Source organism: Amia ocellicauda, chromosome 12, assembly GCF_036373705.1.
Source record: "Amia ocellicauda isolate fAmiCal2 chromosome 12, fAmiCal2.hap1, whole genome shotgun sequence".
NCBI lineage: Eukaryota > Metazoa > Chordata > Actinopteri > Amiiformes > Amiidae > Amia > Amia ocellicauda.
Window position 1 is genome coordinate 25,739,002 of NC_089861.1, and position 21,071 is coordinate 25,760,072.

At 49.8% G+C, this 21,071-nt stretch overlaps 2 protein-coding genes across 6 annotated transcripts in view; one reads left to right on the plus strand and one right to left on the minus strand.

Annotated features, from left to right (window-relative positions):
* LOC136764729 (pyruvate carboxylase, mitochondrial) overlaps positions 1 to 21,071 on the minus strand; it is a 55,260-nt gene that overhangs the window by 9,186 nt on the left and 25,003 nt on the right. For all 5 annotated transcript variants that reach the window (XM_066719021.1, XM_066719020.1, XM_066719023.1 and 2 more), the window contains one exon: positions 15,609 to 15,791. In XM_066719021.1, the coding sequence (XP_066575118.1) occupies positions 15,609 to 15,791 (183 nt within the window). The remainder of the gene's footprint in view (positions 1 to 15,608; positions 15,792 to 21,071) is intronic.
* Positions 5,421 to 9,402, plus strand: LOC136765036 (leucine-rich repeat and fibronectin type-III domain-containing protein 4). Its single transcript, XM_066719511.1, has 2 exons — positions 5,421 to 7,089; positions 7,487 to 9,402. Exons 1-2 carry the CDS (start codon positions 5,426 to 5,428, stop codon positions 8,610 to 8,612), a joined length of 2,790 nt encoding a protein of 929 aa, XP_066575608.1. The 5' UTR covers positions 5,421 to 5,425; the 3' UTR covers positions 8,613 to 9,402.

Below are 21,071 nucleotides of genomic sequence, written 5' to 3' on the forward strand. Positions count from 1 at the left end.
GGGAGGATGACTTCTTGACGATAGGAAAAGGGAACAGGAGAAGGAAACAAACGGAGGGGAGGAGAAACCAAACAAAAAGGCAGAGAACCAAGAGACGTGACTCGGGAGCAGCAGAGCAGCGTTTGCACATGGCGGAGATTCACAGGCCTGGCAGTCGTGTCTACAGAGGGGGCGGCCCGGCCTCTGAGGTGTAAAAACTGCCATCGAGATCTGGTTCTCGCATACAAAGACCGAGACATACGCCTACTGTGGATTCCGTCTCTCTCGACAGGAATGGACTGAGCGTGCCTGTCTCGGGGTCCGGCGTCGGCCACGGCCTTCGCACACCCCCACCTTCTGAGGATACAAACCTAGCCCCTATCCCGGACTCTGTTGAGGAGGTTAAAGGATACTTATTTTGTCCGGGATTTGGAGTTTCGGGGTTTGGAATTATGCCGACGCACGGACCCGGAGCTGGGAGATTTTAACACCTAAACCACCCCCTCCCCTCCCCTGGCCTCTCCTAAATGCACCCCCACTATTATAGCTGCCCCTGCAACCCCCAGACCACCCCCCGTCCCCCTACCCCTAGACCTAGACTGCACCGGACAGCTGGACTGCACACGACTACAGACTGAAGGTACTGTGCCCAGTCTTACTACTGTGAATAAAAATAATAAGACAGGGAGGGATGGCGAGAGGCAGAGTGGAACTGTATTAATGGATCTCTTACTGTTGAAATTATACCCATTATAATTATTAATGCATTACCATCAATACTAGACACCACCACAATTGTCAGTCATTATGGGATTATTACTCGTCTTTTGCTTTTTAACCGTTATTCTGTTACAAATATCACTACAGGCCCTCCAGCACACACCTCAGAAAGCAGAATCACACTGGAACCACGTTGCCCAATTCCCTTGTGTACTACAAGTTTTTGAGGTTATTTTTTATATTCTATAGCCAATTGCAGCTCTTATTCCAGTAGTATTTTTTTTTTTTTTTTTTTTTTAAACGTCCCTGTAGTCAATAATTACAACATTACTGCTGACTGCATCACTTATCCTCTCTTGGCTTCTCTGGATTTCTGCAAGCCGGGTTTGTGCTCCTGGTCGAGAGAGACCAGTCCATCCTGTCCAGTGAAACCAGAGCCTTGAGTCAAACCCCTCCGCACTGGGTGGCTCTGGTATCAAACGGGGGGGGTATTATAGCTCAGGCTGCTGGGTAGAGGACAGACTTCATGACATCACATCACAGCGCACGGAAGCACCCTGCCAGTCATACCCAATACACTGGCCCAGATCTTACTACTCAGTGTGCAATTCTCAAGCTTGTTCCAGCTCTTATTCCTCTTATTCTGATTTGCTTCTGTGAAAAACGGTTCTGTATCCTGGTTTCAGCACCCCCCCTCAATCACAAAGCCAGCTGTAACCAAGGAAATGGTGGCAAGAACGATGGACAGAAAGAGACACTTAACGCAGAGACAGACACACTCTTACACTCTCGCTCTGACACACACTCACAGCTGTTGTTGGGTTTGCTATGATGACAACCAATTATCTTATCATAATCCCACATTTGCATAATGCCTGCAAGAGATGGCAGCCGGGGGGAGGGGCTTGAACAGTGCTGACACACCTCCCACCCTGCATCCCTCTCTCTACACCTCTCCCTCTCTCAAATTCAACTTCACATCATCCCTTCCACCCCCCTCTCTCAATACACACATTATAGCACCCCCTCTCCCCCTGTAACTGTGCAGTGTAAGTGGGGGTGCTGTGTTGTGTTACTCATGGCCGGCCCACAGTACCCGACTGCCTGTTGTGCCGGTGGAGCCGCCTCTCCTGAACGGACCGGCAGTGTCTTAAGACAGCCAGGTGGAACTGGGACTCCAGGACTGAGATCTGAGGATACAATCCTCATCCCAGATTGCAGGGTATTAGGAGCAGGACTCGCGTGTCAGTTGTGTTGTTAATCTAGCTATGTGCTGTTCTGTCTGTTAATTCAAGCAATGAGCCCGGAGACGTCTCCACATCTGGCGTGCCTGAGTCACACTCTCACACTCCCTCTCTCCATCAGTCCCTTCCTCTTTCTTTGTCTGTCTATCTGTCCATCTCTCTCTCAATCTCTCTCTCCCTGTTTTGTGCTCTCTCCCTCCCCTCTCTCTCTCTCTCTCTAGATCTCTCTCCCCCCGGCAGTGCTATCTGACTCCAGTTTAATGATTTTAACTGCAGTGGCGGCCTGTCTCATTTCGACCTTCAAACACACTCCGGATGCCATGAGCGCCGCGAGAGGACAGGGAACAGACAGAAAATAAACAAACTAATAAAATCTGCATATTTATTTATTTATTTCATTTTCGGTCTGTGTATAAGTGTCTCTTGTGGCACCTAGGGCATCCCGAGTGTGATGGAGGGTCTTCACTTACTCACTCACTCACTCATTCATTCATTCATTTCATTCACCCATTTATTCAGGGGTACTTTCGAATCAGAGCAGTACAGCATAAATAAAATAAAAACCAGTTGTGCAAGTGTGCGTGCGTGTTGGGGTTGTGCGAGTGTGTGCGTGTGCTGTAAATCGGGGGAATTTGTGTAAATATAGAACAGACTCTGCTATTAATAGAAGTGGACTACAGTCCCACAATGCACTGCACACTGCACACAGACAAGACAAAGAGGGGGATGAGGGGCAAATTGAGAAAGGGAGAGTGGAAGTTGCAGAAAGGGAGAAAAAAGGAAGGAGAGATTAGGGAGTGTGACAGATGAAAGAAAAGGAGAGAAGTATGAAGGTGGAGAATAAGAGAGCTCCGTGTGTGTGTGTGTGTATACACACAAGTGAGCATGAGCCACAGAGATGATCGAGGTTTGAGGAAAATTAAATTAATAGATTAATTGAACACAAGATGAATTTGTGAGCTTGGATTACTAATTAGTGCGCAAGCTTCTATAAATTAGTGGCCAAGAACAATTAACGATTGTGGTTTGAAAATCAGAGGAGAAAAGATGGACAGAAAGAGAGAAGTTGTGACAGAAAGGGAAGAGATGAGAGAGAGGGAGGGAGAGAGAGAGCAAGAGAAAAACTGAGGGAGGGAGGCTACAGAAAGGGGAGAAAAGGGAAAGAAGATGGTGGAAGGGAGAGGGAGAGACAGAAGGAGACGGGAGAGAGAGAGATGGAAGGAGACTGGAATGGAGGAAGAGGGCAGGTGACAGAAGTGTAGTGTGTCACGCTGTTTGATCGATACAGCTGGGGAAGCAGCAATGGGTGTGCATGTCAATGTGTGTGTGTGTGGGGGGGTAGTTTTCCCAGCTCAGTAAAAACCCGGAGAAAGACCTGCAGAATTCCAGTCTCCCAGGAAACGAGCTTGATAAAAGCAGCAGGCCCTGGACTAAGATTGTACAGCACTGTAATAAAACAGCGTTCAGCTACTGACACACACTCACACTACACACACAGTCGCATGGTAGACACACAGAGACAGACTAAACCAAGTAATACAACATCTCAAACACTCCTCTCTGGCCCATTGGGAAACCAACACTAAAACACAAAACAAACTCGAGTGCTATCGGACGCTCAATTGAAACTACTGCCTGGCAGAATACCTGGTGACTGTGAAACACAAAGCAGAGGCAGATCCTGACCAAATCCCGGCTCAGTGACCACAGCCTGGCCATAGAGACAGGCCGACACAGGCAGAGCTGGCTGGCCAGGGAGAACAGGCTCTGTGGTCACTGTGAGACAGGACAGCTGAAAAATATTCCCAAAAAAGGGACAATTAATAAAATCACTCTCCTTCCCACCTCCAGTGTGTCCAGTGTACGACACCATGCCTGCTGGAGGGAGGGGGCCGGTTCGGTTTGTATTTGGGTTGTGGGAGGGTGGAGTATATCTATCATAGATTTTGTTTTTTTTACTGAAATATTTTCTTGAATCGTTTCTGTAAAGCTTTGGCAATGCCAATACACTATTATGCCAATAATGCAAATTTCATCGAATTGAGAAGGGGGGACAAGAAAAAAAAAAAAAGACGGTGGGTGAGAGCACGGAAGGAGGGATGATAGAAAGATCAAGTATTCCTCATACCCTCCCTCCCTCCCTCCACACTTCCACTTCACTCAGCTCTGTGCCATCTCCAATGCCACCCTCTGTGCTGCAGAGCCCCGCCGAGATGCACTGAGAACTTATTTACTTTGAGCTGGGCTGTGTGTTTGCTTAACAAATGGCCAGAAATGAAAAGATAAACACGAGGGGGGGGGGGGGTGGTGTGGAGAAAGAGAGAGATTGGGGTCATTCCCATGTCTGCGGTGACTAACTCCCTATTTCCATACATTAGTACAGACACACTCACAGACTGCATGCACAAATACTGCATGCAGGCACACACCCACACACTCACACTCACAGACTGTCAGGGTTTGAAGATATGCGTGTGTGTGCGTGTGTGCGTGTGTGCGTGTGTGTGTGTGTGTGTGTGTGTTGTGCACTGTGCATTGGTATTCTGTACAGCAGTGTCTAACCCCCTTGCTCTCCTCCGCTCCTCCTCCTGCTGTCTAGAACAGGATTAGTAGACCCACACAGAGCAGGTGACGGAGAAAGGAGAAAGGGTAGGAGAGGACAGAGGGAGCGAGGCGGGGGGGGGGGGGGGAAAAGAGAGAGACGCACAGAGATCGATGGAGATATCTCAGATCTGATGATGAATCACTCCTTAATAACATCTGTCCAATAGAAATCTAGAGTCAGACAGTCGTGTGTGTGTGTGTGTGTGTGTAGGGGGGGGAGGCTAATAGGCTTATCTATACCATATACTGTACTAACCGAAGACTAACTTGAACCCGCAAACAGAGCGCCAACTGACCTTTCCACCACAGAAATGCCCTCTAACCTCTGCCCATCCCCACCTAGACACACTATCCATTTGACCTACAACTCCACTCGCAACTTGAAAATGAACTTCACCTTCCTAAACAGAAGCTGCGTGGCCTTAGAACCGATACACTCCCATTTCAGAGAAGCACTGTTACCTTTGGCCTCCGCAATAGGTCTCCCTCTCTGACCTTTGGGCCAGGTTTGAGCTCCTGGTCGAGAGAGACGATACCAACAGCAGCCCCATTCAGATCCACTATACTGGCCCAGATCAGGGCCTGACTTTGCATTAAAACATGAGTGATTCTGCTTTCAGGGCTCTCTTTGTTCTGTTTTGTTATGCATTTGTTTTAAATTATCTTACTAACCCATTTTCAGGAGGGTGAGAGTATGCAGATCACACAAATATCCATCCACTCCACACGCCAGAAAAAAGTGCAAATAAATCTTAACCCTCTCTCTTTCTCTCTCTCTCCTCCCTCTCTTTTTTCATTTGCTCCTCCTTCTCAGGCTTTCCCTCTTCTACTTCTACGCAGGGTCTGCTCTGAAACCACCCCACCCCCTCCAAATCACCATGCGCCTCCTACATGCCCTCCCCCAATCCCCTTCCCTCTCCTTCCACCCTTCCTCCCTCCTGGCCCTGTCCCTGGCACTTCTCTCCTCCCTCCTCCTGATGCTGGCCCCCACCACCTGCCGGGGCTGCCCGGTCCACTGCGTGTGCCAGAATCTGTCCGAGTCGCTGAGCACCCTCTGCGCCAACAAGGGCCTGCTCTTCGTGCCGCCCAATGTGGACCGGCGCACCGTGGAGCTGCGGCTGGCGGACAACTTCATCCGGGAGGTGGGCGCCCGGGACTTCCACAACATGACCGGCCTGGTGGACCTCACGCTGTCCCGCAACTGCATCCACCGGCTGGCGCCCTGCTGCTTCGGCGACCTGGAGAGCCTGCGGGCCCTGCACCTGGACGGCAACCGGCTGACGGCAGTGGGGGGCCTGGACCTGCGGGGGCTGGCCAACCTGCAGCACCTGACCCTCAACAACAACCAGCTGGTGTCCCTATCCCCACTGGCCTTTGAGGACTTCCTGCCCACCCTGGAGGACCTGGACCTGTCCTACAACAACTTGCGCCGCGTGCCCTGGGAGGCGATCCAGCGCATGGCCGCCCTGCACACGCTCAACCTGGACCACAACCTCATTGACCATGTAATGGAGGGCGCCTTCTCCGAGCTCTACAAGCTGGCTCGGCTGGACATGACCTCCAATCGGCTGCGCACGCTTCCCCCGGACCCGCTGTTTGCCCGCTCGCAGACCGGCGCCGTCTCGCCCACCCCCTACACCCCCGTGACCAACCTGAACTTCGGAGGTAACCCGTTGCACTGCAACTGCGAGCTGCTGTGGCTGCGGCGGCTGGTGCGCCAGGACGACCTGGAGACGTGTGCCTCGCCCCCCCCGTTGGCTGGCCGCTACTTCTGGTCCATCCCTGAAGAGGAGTTCACCTGTGAGCCACCCCTCATCACACGGCACACACATAAGCTGTGGGTGCTGGAAGGGCAGCGGGCCACCCTGCGCTGCCGGGCCATCGGGGACCCTGAGCCAGCCGTCCACTGGGTCTCCCCCGATGACCGCATCGTGGCCAACTCATCCCGGGCCGCCTCCTACCTGAACGGGACGCTGGACATCCTGGTGGCCACGGTCCGGGATGATGGGACCTACAGCTGCATCGCCATCAACGCAGCCGGCGAGTCCACTGCCCAGGTGGACCTCAAGATCATCCCGTTGCCCCACCGGTCCAACGGGAAGGGCATCGGGAGTGGGAATGGGGGAGGGGCCTCTGGGAAGGGGCCGCCTCCGCCACCTCCCCCGCCTGTTGTGCAGTCCCATGGCGATATCGCCACCTCGGCCAACGGGCGGGCGATGGGGGCAGGCATAGGCACAGGGATGGCCAATGGGAGCGGGAGCAGCGGTGGGGGCTGGGCCGGTGGGGAAGGGGGCGGGGCCCGGGTGGAGGGAGGGGAGAGGCTAGTGGGGGTGCTAGATGTGACCGCAACGTCCGCGGAGGTGAGGTGGCTTCTGGGAAAAACCTCTTCTCCTCCTGCTCCTGCTGCAGCTGCTGCCTCTTCATCAGCCTCCTCTTCTTCCTCTTCCACCTCCTCTTCTTCCTCCTCCTCCTCCTCGCCCATTCTTGTGTGGATGTACCAAATACAGTATAACTGCACGGCGGATGAGACGCTGGTATACAGGTGAGGAGACGTGCCCCGTAACACGCAGTGGACACCCAACATGCATTACCCATCATCAGAAATGGCACTGGCCCCTTATTGAACACGTAGTTGCACACAACTGAATGAGGCACACGCACGTATTGCGGGCACACTCACTCACTGTATAGATATGGATCAGTTTCAATATCCCTGACTCAAGAGCCAGTGTCATCCAGCCCTGCGGGGTAATCCCCACCAGGGCCAAACTCGGATACAGTCGCGACACAGAGTCAGTGCATCGGCCTAGCAGGGTGTTACACAGCAGGCACTCGCTACCAAGAGCTCTCCTCCACCTCCTCTATCTTTTACTTAATCTCTCCCTCCTCTATCCGTCTCCCCCATTAACCCATCCCCCTCTCTCGCTCTCTCCTCTCAGGATCCTGCCCTCCACCACGAATAGCTTCTTGCTGAAGAACCTGGTGTCTGGGGTGGATTATGACCTCTGTGTGCTGGCCATCTTTGATGACCTCACCACCAACATGGCTGCCACACGGGTACTGGGCTGTGCACAGTTCAGCACCAAAGAGGACTTCCCCCTCTGCCACTCCCTGCACCACCACTTCCTGGGTGGCACCCTGACTGTCATCGTGGGGGGTGTTGTGGTGGTGACCCTGCTGGTGTTCACCGTGACTATGATGCTCAAGTACAGAGCTTCTGCCAACACTCTGGGGCCAGGCTCCACCCCCTCCCATGGCCACTCGCCCAAAGCCATCGACGTCTACTCTCAGACCAATGGGAATGGGCAGATCTTCAACGGGGTGGTGACTCAGAGAGGTGCTGGGAGCGGGAGCGCCCTGATGCCTGTGCCCCCACCCCTGGTAGCGGCCTACAAGAAGGGAGCGTCCCCACATTTTGGCCCGGATGGCGAGAGCGTGGCCTTGTACTGTAGCGCAAAGCCCCCGCGCAAAAGGGGGCGCCCCAAGTTCAGGGGCGAGCTCGGGGGGGCGCCGGGATTGAGAGGGGGGCTGCCTGCGCTGCCCCCTGCCTCGGGGTGGACCTATGGGGCGGGAGGAGAGGGGGAGGTGGGGAGTTTCGCTGCCACAACCACAGTCGCCCACCACCAGCACTCCGCTCCCCCACCTCCTCCTCCACACCCACCCCCTCTGCCCTGGGAGACCAGATCTCCCCGCTCCATGCACCATCACCACCCCCACTATCCCTCCCCCACCCCACTCCCTCCTCCTCTGTCTTCTTCCTCCTCCTCCACCACCTCCTCCCTGGTCCTCAAGACCAGACGCAGCTGCTCGTTCGACATGGGGGAAATGGGCACTGCCGCCACCTGCTACAGCTATGCCAAGCGGCTCAGTGTGATCTGGACCCGGCGCAGCCAGTCCGTGCACGGCGTGCTGATGCACTGCGCCCCCCCAGTCGTCGCCGCCACCCCCACTGAGGGCCGCCGGACTGGGAGGGGTGGGAAAGGCTGGAGTGGCGCCAACGCCGGTGGGATAAAGGGGATCAACACCACCACCCACGAAGACGAGCTGGAGGAGAGCGTGGTATAACGACCACCCCCCCAACCCCACTCCCCTGCCCTCCAATCCCATGCCTTCCCCCATTCATCTCCTCTCCTTTAGCCTTCCTCCCTCTCTGAGACACCAACACACACGAGAACTCTGAAATCGAATTCAACTGACCACTATACCGCCTGGTGGGACAGACAGAGACAGAAACCTGTACAGTGGACCATTTTGTTATATTGGGGGAAGAGAGGATAGAACAAGACTTTTCCTAAAAACAGAATAAATAGATAAAACAGAACAGCAATAGATAGACAAAATCTGAAAAGTCTTTGGCCAGGAGAGTTTCACAGCTGGGGAGGCTTGTGCAAGCGATACAAACAAGAAAAAGGACAAGACGCAACAAACAAAAACATACAAGGAGGGGGGGCAAACACAAAAAACTAGATGGACCACGAGATCATGTGAATATGGATTATGGATTGGGAACGCTGGAAGACTAACTCTGAGTTCTGAGATTATTATATACATTTTGTTCCCCCCCATTCTGTTTTTTTCCCCCAACCGATTCTTTCAAGGTTTCTGGATTATTGATTTGAAGATTCTGGATTATTGATTGCTGCTGGATTACAAATTGGGGATTCTAAAATCCAGAATCAAATCCTGGATTGACTACTATTAATGATTGATTGCAAGACAGAGCATTAATCAATAGAAAGGACAAAGCCGCAGCAGCCACCAGACAAACAAGACAGATGGACAAAGTATATATTAAGATATTAAGGTTATATATATGAACATGGATATGTATGTATATACACACACAGGGGATTAAGCTATGGGGGGGGGGGGGGGGGGGGTCCTGTTGTGAGCTGGGGAGAACAGTCAGTACTGGTTCCTTTAATTTAAAATTTCATTCATTGATTTATGCATTTATTTCCAGTAATTTGGTTACATTTTCTAAGGCGCCAAAAAAGGTGCAGACATGCAGCATGGGTGGGCTGTGGTAGAGTGGAAAGGATGTGTGTGGATCCGTCTCACAGCCTGCCTGCCTTATCCACTCATCCTCTCCCCCCCCCCCCCCCCCGACACCACACACAGGGCTGACAAAGAGATTAGATAGAGATGGAGGGGGAGAGAAGCAAAAAAAAAAAAAAAAGAGAAAGAGGAATGAGGGAGGGAGAGCACAGATGAAAGGGGGTTAGAGGCAGAAAATGATGGAGGATGAGAAGGAGGGAGAGGGATCATTATTCATTTTAATACTTAACCTGGATGAAATAATTTATTTTCATGAGAAGGCCAACTGGTTACAGTGAGTCTAGGATACAATGACATCATCTTTGGGCACTTCATTTTAATTGAATTTTCCTACAGTAAGACAAAAGCAAGGGAATTCAATTGTGTTGAATATGTTCCATTATTATTATTATTATTAGGAAGTGAAATATCACCCCTTTGCATTGTATTGCTGTACAGGATTTTGGCCCAATAACATCCATAATGGGTTAAGTGGATTAGCAATTAAATAATTAAAAAGAGTAAACAGGCCTACAATGATCTGGGCTGAACTGGCTTTACACACACTGATTGTGGGGACTAATAATAACAATAATAAATTGATTGGATGCATTTATTTTCTTCTTAAATTTGCCAAAGTTATTAATCTTACCTTGACTTGAAATCCTGATTATAAAGATGAATAAAATATAAAGGATGAGGGAGAAAAACTAAAACGAAACCTGAGGATTTTTATTGTTTTGGAGTCCGAGTCTCTTGGCATCTAAACTTTGACTCTGATGACAACCCACTGAGATGGAGATGGGGCTGAGAATGAGGAGGAGAGAAAGAGACTGACAGACTAAGAGAGAGAGAAAGATGGGAAAGAAGGAGGGAGTGGAAGAGAAAAATACACAGATGGAGAGGGAGCTCAAAAGTTAGTGTCAGACAACCTGTAAAGACACCACCGTCCCACAGTGGATAAATAAAGAATCCTGATGGGAAACGCAGGACAGTCATTCCTGAACTCTCACCATCTCCCAGAGACCACTGTCAGCAGAACCCCAATGACCCTCCTGCACCTGCTGAAATCTCTCCCCATTCACCCCCAATGACTCGCGTCATCTGCCAGTACTGTAGACACATAGAATATGGAAATGCAACAGTGAGGGGGTCAGTGAGTGACCAAGTATGCGTGCGTTTCAGAGAGAGAGTTTCCGAAAACAGTCCACTGTAGTACGGTCTAGTGTAGGAAATCCCTGACCCCAATCCCCATAGATAGAATACCTTGTGGGATGACCTGGGAGAGAAAAATCGGTAAGAGACTGTACTCCCCCTCCTCTCCTCTCCTCTGTCCCCTTCTCTCTCTTGCTCTCAGCAGAATCTCCCAATCAACTGTGATCGCATCAGTCAGGGTGCTGACTCTCTTCTCTCCCCTCTCCATCCCTCCCTCTTTTCTCTCAGCACTCATCTCTCTCCCTGTGTCAGCACTCTCTCTCCTTCACACTGTCCCTGACTCGCTCTCACCCAGAAAAGGGAGATGCAGAGAAAGACAGACAGAGGAGTGAGAAAGAAGGAAAGAAAAGGAGGGGAAGAGCAAGCGAGAGTGATCACAGGCTTGTGCGAGGTTGTTTTAACCGAGTGAGAGAACAAACAAGATTGACATCTCTCCAATACAGTGCTGCCCCCTCCCTGTCACCATCTCCCTCCTTCCTTCTCCCCCAATCCCTGCCCCTCATCCTCGTTCCCCTAGATCTTCCCCGTTTCCCCCCCCATTTTATCCTTTTCCATGCTTCCACTCCTCCCATCCATTTCAGTCACCCTCTCACCCTCTTTTCCACCATCTCTCTGTACTCCCTGCACTTTCTAGATCCTTCCATCCCTCTCCTCCATCATTCTTTCCTCCTTCCCCTTCCCCTTCCCCTACCCCTACCCCCACCCCCCTCCTCCCTGCTTTCTTTCATGCATTCGTTCTAGTGCAGATCTCTCGCTCTCCCTGAAAGGATGACTGGTAAATTCAGCAGTTACTGTGTTAGACCGTATGAGAGTGAGAGAGTGTCTGTGTGTGAGAGTGTGACGGAAGGAGGGAAGAGTGTGGAGGAGGGAAAAGGGGAACAGAAAAGAGGATGGAGGGACTGTTCCCCTACCAACCTTGCTTCATTCCCCCCACCCCTCCTTCCCTCCCTCTCAGATGGATTCAACTCTTTTTGCCAGTTGAATTGAAGCCATTTATAGACTTAAGAAATCGCCTCCAGCAATACAGAGCTGAGAGAGATGGCGAGGGAGAGGGAGAGCACAGAGGTGTTATGACAGTTTATTCCAGTTTTGGTATGTGGGGTTCTCATTTTCTCATTTCTCTCTCGCTCTCTCCTTTCCTTTGTTCTGGCTCCATCTCTCCCTCGCTCGTACTCACACACACACACACACACACACACACACCTCTCTCTGAGGGTGTCAGCAGATTTGATAGGGACACAGCGCTGCACTCTCACTTATTACTGAACTCACTGGATGCGAGGGGGAGAGCGAGGGAGAGAGCGAGGGAGAAAGAGAGGGAAATGAAGTATTACAAATATAGTGCAATACAACAGTGCAGTGAGGTACAGTATAGTGCAATATAGTGCAATATAATGCAGCACAGCACAGTATAACAGCAGTCTGACGCAGCACAGCAGTGCCATGTGTGTGACTGTCTGTCTCGATCCCCATCTGGGCTGGAGGCAGTGTTTAACAGTGGTGAATGACAGGAGTGTGACACAGACAGACACTGCCCCCCCCCCCCCATCCTGTCACTGTAAGCAGGGCCTCTTACCTACAGTGTGTGTATTAGCCGGCTTAGCCCAGTTATTACACTCCACAGAAAGCAGCTTAGCACAGTATTAACAAGGACGGGCCTGTCACTTTCCCTACCTTGGGAGGGAGGGGGGAGAGCGAGAGAGAGAGAGAAAGAGAGATGCAGAGGGAAGAGAGAGAGAGGGAGCGAGCTAGAGAGAGAAAGAAGTAATGCGTTTATCCGTATGCATCTCCCGGTTAGTGCGTCTCTCTCAATTTCCATGTCTCTGTGTCAAGTGTGTGTATGTATGGGTCTGTACATGACTGAAGACACACACACACACACACTGACATACACAGTCTCACAGACAGTCACATTAATCACAGGCTGTGAATGGAGGTGAAGCAACAACACTGACGCAGAGCCTAACAATAGACAGCATCTGTAATTCTCTCTCCCCATCTGTGCCCTCCCTTTGTCTCTCTCACCTTATCCCTCTATCACTCTCCTTCACCCTCTTATCTCCCCTCCTCCCTCTCTCCCCCCCACCCCACACACACGGCAGGATTTAGACAAGTTCACACCAGTTCATACGAAACCCACCTTTTTTAGAATCGCATTTTAAATTAAATAAGCTCTGCCTCTCCTCTTCCCTTCTTCTCTCATCTGTCTCCTCCTCAGCATCTCCCTTTTTCCTCTCTCTCATCTGTATCTCTGCTTCTCATCCTTATCTCCCCCCCACTCTGTCGCTCTCTCCATCCCTCTCCCTGTGCAACTCACTCCCTTTATTCCTCCATAATGCCACTCTCTTCACATCTCTCATTTCATCTCCCCCTTTCTCTGCATTTGTCCTTCAGACTCTCTACCAGTGTCATTCAGTGAATTTGTCTGACTGATAAAGAATGAATGAGAGCCATTGCTGTGTGGACTATAGTATAGAGGCCCAGACTGGAAATGGAGATAGAGCTAGTGTGTGTGGGTGAGAGAACCTGGTAGAGACTGAGAAAACGATCAAGAGATGACTGCAAAAGGAGATGGTGGGAGTGCTAGGGGGGGGGGGGGGGTAGGAGAAAAGAGAGAGAGTGATGGAAAAGAAATGAAGCAGAGCGGGAGAGACAGAGGGAAAGAGGGACAGGGAGACATGTGGGAGTGAGAGGAAAATAAGAGGTGGAGAGGTAAAACAAGAGCAGAGAAGAGCAAGTCCGGGTGTGCAAAAGTTTGTGTATTTTCAACTGTAACCAAATCCTGATCTCTCTCTCCATTAAGATCCATAATTCAATGCGGTAGAAACCACAATTACAACCACTCAGGGCTGCCCACTACCGCCACAACCATAGGGCTTTTCCACCGACAAGGAGCCGGTGCTGGAGCCGGAGCCGGTGTTCGGCCTGGGAAGCAGCTGATCTTTAGTGAACCGGCCCGCTTTTACACCGGTTTGGGAACCGAATGCTGACGTCACTGGTGTTGGCGTTCCCAAGCGCGGAGTAGAAGAGAAACACAGCAATAATAATCAGCACCGAGGACTGCGACTTTAAACCTATTTAACATCACAAATCAAACTCATTCACCGTCTGCACACAGCACAGATACACTGTAAAAACAAAACGAGAAGACATGTAGACAGCAGAAACGAAAATACAGCTATACAAATATGCTAAGATAACTCAGCCTTTTATTTTTATTGATGCATTAAGGGATTTGCTATTTCAGACACTTTTACTGTATTGAATAAAATACAAGATCGAGTTAACATGCATTCATCACCGCGCACACAGTTAATTGTGAATATACTCTGTATGAGTGGATACATTTTCATTCAGTTTATGGCGTATTTTTACTTTTATTCTTGTTTAAAACACAATGACTATAGGCTAGCCTATTGATTATGGATGCGGCTGTTTTGGGGGTATTTGTGGCGCAGTCGTGGCAGATCAATAAACTGTCGGACGATCTCAGGTGATGTTAATGGTCTGATGGGAAATTGTGCTTATTGATGAAATCTGGGATGATGGTCCCAAATCACTGTTGCATTGTCCCTGTTGCCAGACACGCAGCAATGCTCTGATGTTTTGATGGTCAGAAATACATAATAATAATAATCCATTGTCAGCACTGTTGTGGTGTGATCGCTTGCAAAGTGCATCAGTGTAACAGCGCTTATTGTGCATTTGATCTTCTCTTACTGTAGATTATGTATGTTGTGTAATTCGCCCTGTGCTAAGAAAATGAATTTATTCATAAATTATGAATCATGCGCAAACCAACCCGGGACACACGATTGTAGGGGCGCTGGATTCAGCGTCACACCGCATTTCTGCCAGTGTCGGAAGAAACTGCCCGTAAGGACCAGATAATGACCAGTTCATTAACAAAACAACATTTCTGTGCAATAATATCGTCGCATTAACTCTCATCATCATAATAATCGCTGTAACACGTCTTTCCCGTCACAGAAGCTGCGCTCAGTCGTCTCTCATTGCTGCCATTTGACAACAACTAACTAGTTATTGACCTGGCGAGACATATTGTTACTGTAGTGTCTCTGACAGACCGCTGTTTGCTGCCGATTTCGCTCATTTTCAATAAACTCTCCTCACTGGTGCGTCTCTGCTGGCATTTTAAACATGGCGGCTGAATTCCAGCAAATCACTTTCTATGGAGACGCCTTTACCCGCCCCGGCCCCTGACGTCACGGGTTCCTTGCTTCCAGACCAGCAGGTTTTTGGTGCCAGAAAAAGCGGCTCCGTGCGGCGGAAAAGCAAGGAACAGGTCCAGATCAGGCACTGGCTCCTTGTCGGTGGAAAAGCGCTACCAGTGTAGTGGGTCTGACTGGGGCCCAATCTGGGCCAGTGTATTGGGTCAGATGGTTGTTATCGAGTCTCTCTCTCCACGACCTTCACAAACCCCAGTCAAATAACCCAGGCTGCATCCAAATACCTAATTAAAATACCTCGGGCTCCACTCGGATACCCCTGCCATCCAAAAACCTAATTAAAAAGCAGAGACACCCCATATACCCCAGGTACCAACCAAATACCCCAGGGATCTCCAAATACCACATGCTCCCCCACAAAACCCACTGGGACACGCCAGGGGGGGCCCCAGATACCCTCAACCCCAAAAAACCTTTTGGTCCATCAACCACAATAAATTAATAAAAAGCTGCACTCACTGCTGTCCCCTTCACACTAGCACCCCACTTGACCCCTGCCATGACCCCAGGACAACTCGCCATGACAGCCTGCCCCCAGCGTGACCCCCGGCCCCTCTACCTTGACGCCCCGGATGCGGAACTCGGCGAGAGCACGGCTCATCTTGGCGGCGGCTGTCTGCAGGTCTTTCCCGCTGCCGATCACCTTGACCAGCAGTGAGTCGTAATGCGGGGAGATGACTGCACCCTGGAAGGCCGACGCACTGTCCAGCCGGATGCCCATCCCCTCCCCGCTGCGGAACACCTGCAAGGGAGAGAGAGATTGAACTGAATTGAGAGAGAGAGAGACACAGACAGAGGGCCAAGCAGAGGGCCACACACACACACACACACACACACACACACACACACACACAGGTCACAAGAAAAGGCAAGGGGACATCCTTCTCATGCAGTAGTGTAGGAGGCTCGGGCCCTGGGGTTTCAGACAGGATGGCCACCAGCCATCACTGAGGGCTACCAGCAGGGCCACAGCAGTGCAAATCAGTCCAAACAAATCCATGAAATTAAACATTAAAATATATTTTTTAAATCTGGAACAAACTCCCCAGTGATGTGGCTGAAGCCGTCAATTTGGGAACATTCAAAAATAGCTAGGTCGAATGGCCTCCTCGTTTGTAAACTCTCTTATGTTCTTGTATACAGCAAGCTCAACTGGACAAAAAGGGTGGGGCTGGTCTCTATAGGACACTACCCTACATCTCCTCCCCCTCCCCACTACTGGTCCTGCAAAGCTCAAACACGAGAGGAAGCAACCTGATCTGAGCTGCTGTGCAGGTGGGATTTACAGGAGTGGGGAGCAAAGTATGTAGTAAAATATTCCAGGTCTGATTCCCACGGCACACACACACAGGCATGTGGAATTGCACACGGGCACACACTCGCACTCAAAGAAAAAAAAAAAGCACACAATGTTGACAGTGGTGTGTTGTGGAACATCACAGTGGGTTCCCGCATTCTTGTGTATTGTGGTGCGTTCCAGTGGCACCTGTGCCTGCTAGTATAGCACATTACCGAGATAGAGAGTAGCGAGAGACTTGGGACTTCTTGCTAACAGCGCAGAGAGGACAGATAAACACAATAATGCCAAGTGCCACTAACAGATAAGATTCCCAGTGGCTTCTGTAGAGAGAGAGCTGCAAAGACACTGCCCAAAGCGACAGTGTGTGCGCCTGTGAGAGATTGAGTGCGTGCGATTATGGATGTGTTGCAAGAGTACACTTCTTGTCCGTGCATGTGCGAATGTGATTGTGTTGATGCTCATCGTCCTCCAACTCCTCCAGTTCTCTCCCTCTCCCATTAATGTAGTAATTAATGCATTCCAGTAATTTCCAGTGTCGCCGACATGGTTTTAATATAATGTATTAATCCATCTATTGCAATGGCAGTTGGGTTCTGAAACCCATTCCCCGCCAGGGAGACACTGCTGGCAATGCATTCATGCATTTTTCTCCAGACTCTCAGCCAGTCATTGAATTTTTTTTTTTTTTTTTTACATGAATAACTAAATAAAGATCAGACAGCATATGGATCCCATCACAAGCAGTCTGGCACAGTGACAAAAAGCGTCCGACTGAACTCAGAGTGTGCATCTCTCACTCTTCTCTGTGTGCCTCCTACCTCCCTCTCTCTCGCTCTCCCTCCCTCCCTCTCCTTCCTTGTGCCCCTCTCTCCCTCCGTGTGCCCCCTTCTCCCCCTCCCTCTCCATGTGCCTCCCTCTCCTTTCTTTCCCCATCTCTCTCCGTGCCCTCCTCCCTTCTTTCCCACCATCTCTCCATGCCCCCCTCCTTCCTTCTTTCCCTCCCCCACTCCGTGTACCCCCCCTCTTCATGCCTCCCTCCTTCTTCTTTCCCTCCCTCCCTCTCTCCATGTGCCCCCATTCCTCTCTTTCTGCTCCACCTCTCAAAATATTCAAATTGCTTTATTGGCGTGATCAGAATATGTATTCTCGCTGTGCCTCTCAAATTCAAAGTGCTATATTGGCGTGACAAGAATAGGTATTGCCAAAGCAATAGTAATAAATGTCAAATCAGTTTCAAATGTCACACACACGCATATGGTCAACAATTAAAAAAAAATAACTGTGCCCCCCCCCCCCCCCCTTCTCTCTCTCTCTCTCTCATATCATATTAATTTCTTGGCATACACCCTTATCCAGGGGCAACTTACAGTTTACAAAGCATTACAAAAGTGCAGCAATAAAAATCAATACAAAATGCAATTTAAACATTAGAAGAGTGCAGAAGTATAATCAGTATGAATAGAAGAATGCTCTCTCTACTAACATCTGTCACTCTGCTAAACTCATCTCACTGAGCCTCTCCTCTCTCCGTCTCTCCCTTTGTACATTTTTCTGCATATTATGCTGTATCCGTCTAACTATGTCACCAAGTATCCGTCTACTGCTCTCCCCTAAAAATAAAAACCTTCTCCGCTCTTCCTCCCTCCTCTCCCCATCTTGCTTTCTCTCCCTCCCTCTCAAACTCTGTTTCTCAGAGATAAGTGTAGTTTTTGATCCAGTCACTATACACCACACAGGAGACTCAAACACTCTCCAACACAGAGATACTAACACACTAATAAACTAAAACTCACACACCGATTCAAACACAATATACTTACACACACACACACTAATATACTATCTCACAGATACTAAAACTAATATACTAGCTCTCTCTCACACACGGTTACAAACAATATAGTCACACACTGCTTCTAACAATTATATACTTACAAATACAGATTGTAACACTAATACGTACACACAGATACTAACACTAATACTCTCTCACACACACAAAAACACTAACAATAACTAAATTCACACATTAGAAGACCATACAGAGAGTGAGTCCAAAGAGATAGATTCAACAGAGAGAGAGAATCTCATCATTAGTGTGACTTTATTGGATTTAGTCTATAGACTGAACCGAACACTTACTCCATTACTGTGCAGACAGGGAGGGAGAGGGGAGAAGGGGGAGAGAACGGAGAGCAAGAAATAGGGAGAGAAAGAAGGAGCCAATGACAGGCAAATGGGAAAATCTCAATTCAATTCCATTCAATTTAATTCCCTTCCCCTCACACAGAGAGGAGGAGGGCTGCACAAGTGCAGGCCTGAACGGGGGCCAAAAACCAACAGACAATACACACAAATATAGGCATGGTAAGGAAGAGAGGAAGCGACCACCAGAATGAAAACGAAGAGAAAAAATACATGGAAGCAATGAGAGAGGGAGTGGGAGAGAGAGACACACACACACACAGGGGGGAGGGAGGGAGAAGGGCTAAGCTTAAATTTGCAGGGCTGGCTAGAGGCTGAGGTTCAAGGTGTTGTTGGAAAATACAGAAACAAATGAAAGTGGGATACAGGGGCAAGTAGGCATGGCCTATTTTTCATACAGGGATGCTTAGAGAGCTTTACTCTGCAGAACAGCTAAATTACATTTTCCCTTGAAGAATTCGGCTCCATCAAACTGGAGACCCCGGTGCCCTCCGCCCCCCCATTGCCCCTCTCCTGTGAGTGGGGTAAGGATCCCTTTACCGCTGGTTTTGCACTGGAAGAGGGAGATACTGCTGCAGTGAATGTGAAACCCGACAGTGACTTTGGGTGTGTATATTTGTGTGTGCGTGCAAGTGTGTGCGTGATCCTCCGACTCCTCTTACTCACTCAGTCTCCCCACCCCTGACATTGTGCGGTTATGCCGATCCAATAAGAATCCACGGTTTCACAATTTTGTTGAGAGAAAATGAGAGCATTATGTTTGCAAAATAATACTGAGTGCCTTTGACACCAGGCTCCTGTCCATAAAATCAACTCCCTGCCACTGTCCCATCCCAGGGTCCCCATGCCAGGGTGGATTCTGATGGCTCTGTTGTTGCTCTAAAAGCTTTGGCACCCGTGTTGCATTACCATCATGCCAACAGAGCAAATTTTGAATTTGAAATTTTATTTTGACAGAGGGAGAGGGGTGGGAGGGAGAAGGCGTGAGGGATGAGAGGAAGAAGGAGTGAGGGAGAGAGAGGGGGGAGAGGAGAGAAGAGAGCGCACGAGCGTAGTGCCAGGGATATAGAATAACAAAGACAGCAGCTCCAGTGACAGGAGATAATTAGCGTAAATCACAGCAGCACTGAGCTGAGGGACTCACACAGTCTGTGCAATTAACACACTAACGAGCAGGAGGAGAGAGGGGGGGGGGGTGGAGGGAGAGATACTGACCGACTGATACACTGACTGACAGTGACAGACTGACACACCAATTCACTAACAATACTGTCACATCCAACCAATCATACACTCCCCTGATCTGTGGCACTATGGGGTAGTACCTGTGGGGCCAGGACTCAGCCCGGACCTGAGGCCTACAGACTGCCTATGTCAGTGTACCGCACCCCTGGCCCCGCTGTCATTGTGGGAAAAAAAAGTGTTTTGTATGTGTGCGTGCGTGTGTATACATATATATATATTTATTAATAAAAAATAAAATAAAAATAAAAAAGCTTTGCAAACCATCTTTCCTATCATTCTCCATCTCTCTCATCTCAGCTGCTCTTTTTCCCTTCATCTTCCCGTCTGCCTCCCCCTCCTCTACCCATCCATCTCTCCCCCTCACCTCCCCTACCCTCCAGCCAGCAATTCGCACTCTCACTCTCTCTCCATCTCCCTCTGTATAAATAAACAAACATTATATACGAGAGAGATGTACTAGGTGCACAAAATGAGAAACTGTTGGGGAGGGGGGGGGGGAGAAGAGCCACCAGGCTGCATTTTTCTATACATTTTTCTTCTACCCCCTCCCTTTCTCTCTATCTAGATGCATGCATTGCTATAATACAGCGCTGTATATTTACAGAGATATGGATCTGTGTGCAGCGAGAGGGAAGGCTCATTGTTACCAGACCAGCTTCTGCTCCAGTACCTTTAACAGCGATTGTGTCTGTGTGCGTGCATCTGTGCGAGTCGCGAGTCTGTATATCCGTTTGCATGTGTGTGTCCATCTCAGAACATCAGTCATTTTGTGTGTGCGCACATGTCCATCTCAGAACGTGTGCACACATGTATGTGTGTGTGTGTGTGTCACTCTCAGGGCATCAGTGTGTCATTCAGTCTGATGAATCAATCCAGCAAGGTGAGCAGGGAGAGCGCCCGGCCATGATTGGTTATTACAGTGGATAACTGAGGTCAAAGGGCACAGCTACAACCTCCCAGCATTCCTTGATTAAACTGGCAAGTAGGCATCCCTCTCCCTCCTTTCACAACTCCCAGAAAAAACACATTAACCTCCTTGCCCCCTCTCTCTCCCATCTATTCACGGTCTCTGTGCTCTTTCGTCATTCTCTGCTCTCTTTTGCTCTCTGTATTCCCTCCATCATTCCTCCCCAACTCCACAGCATCTCCCTCTCCCTTCATCAGAGAGGGAGATAGGGGGTGAAATAAAAACAGAGTGAGAAGAAAGGAGAGAAGGGAGGGAGGGAAAGGGGAGATGGATTTAAATAGAGTACACACACAGTCTTGTACAGC

What these genes read in the sequence shown, in the direction of transcription:
- LOC136765036 (XM_066719511.1), top strand. Translation starts at nt 5,426, where the DNA reads ATGCGCCTCCTACATGCCCTCCCCCAATCCCCTTCCCTCTCCTTCCAC. An exon ending in GATGAGACGCTGGTATACAG is followed by an intron (nt 7,090 to 7,486) that starts GTGAGGAGACGT and finishes CTCTCCTCTCAG; the next exon opens with GATCCTGCCCTCCACCACGA.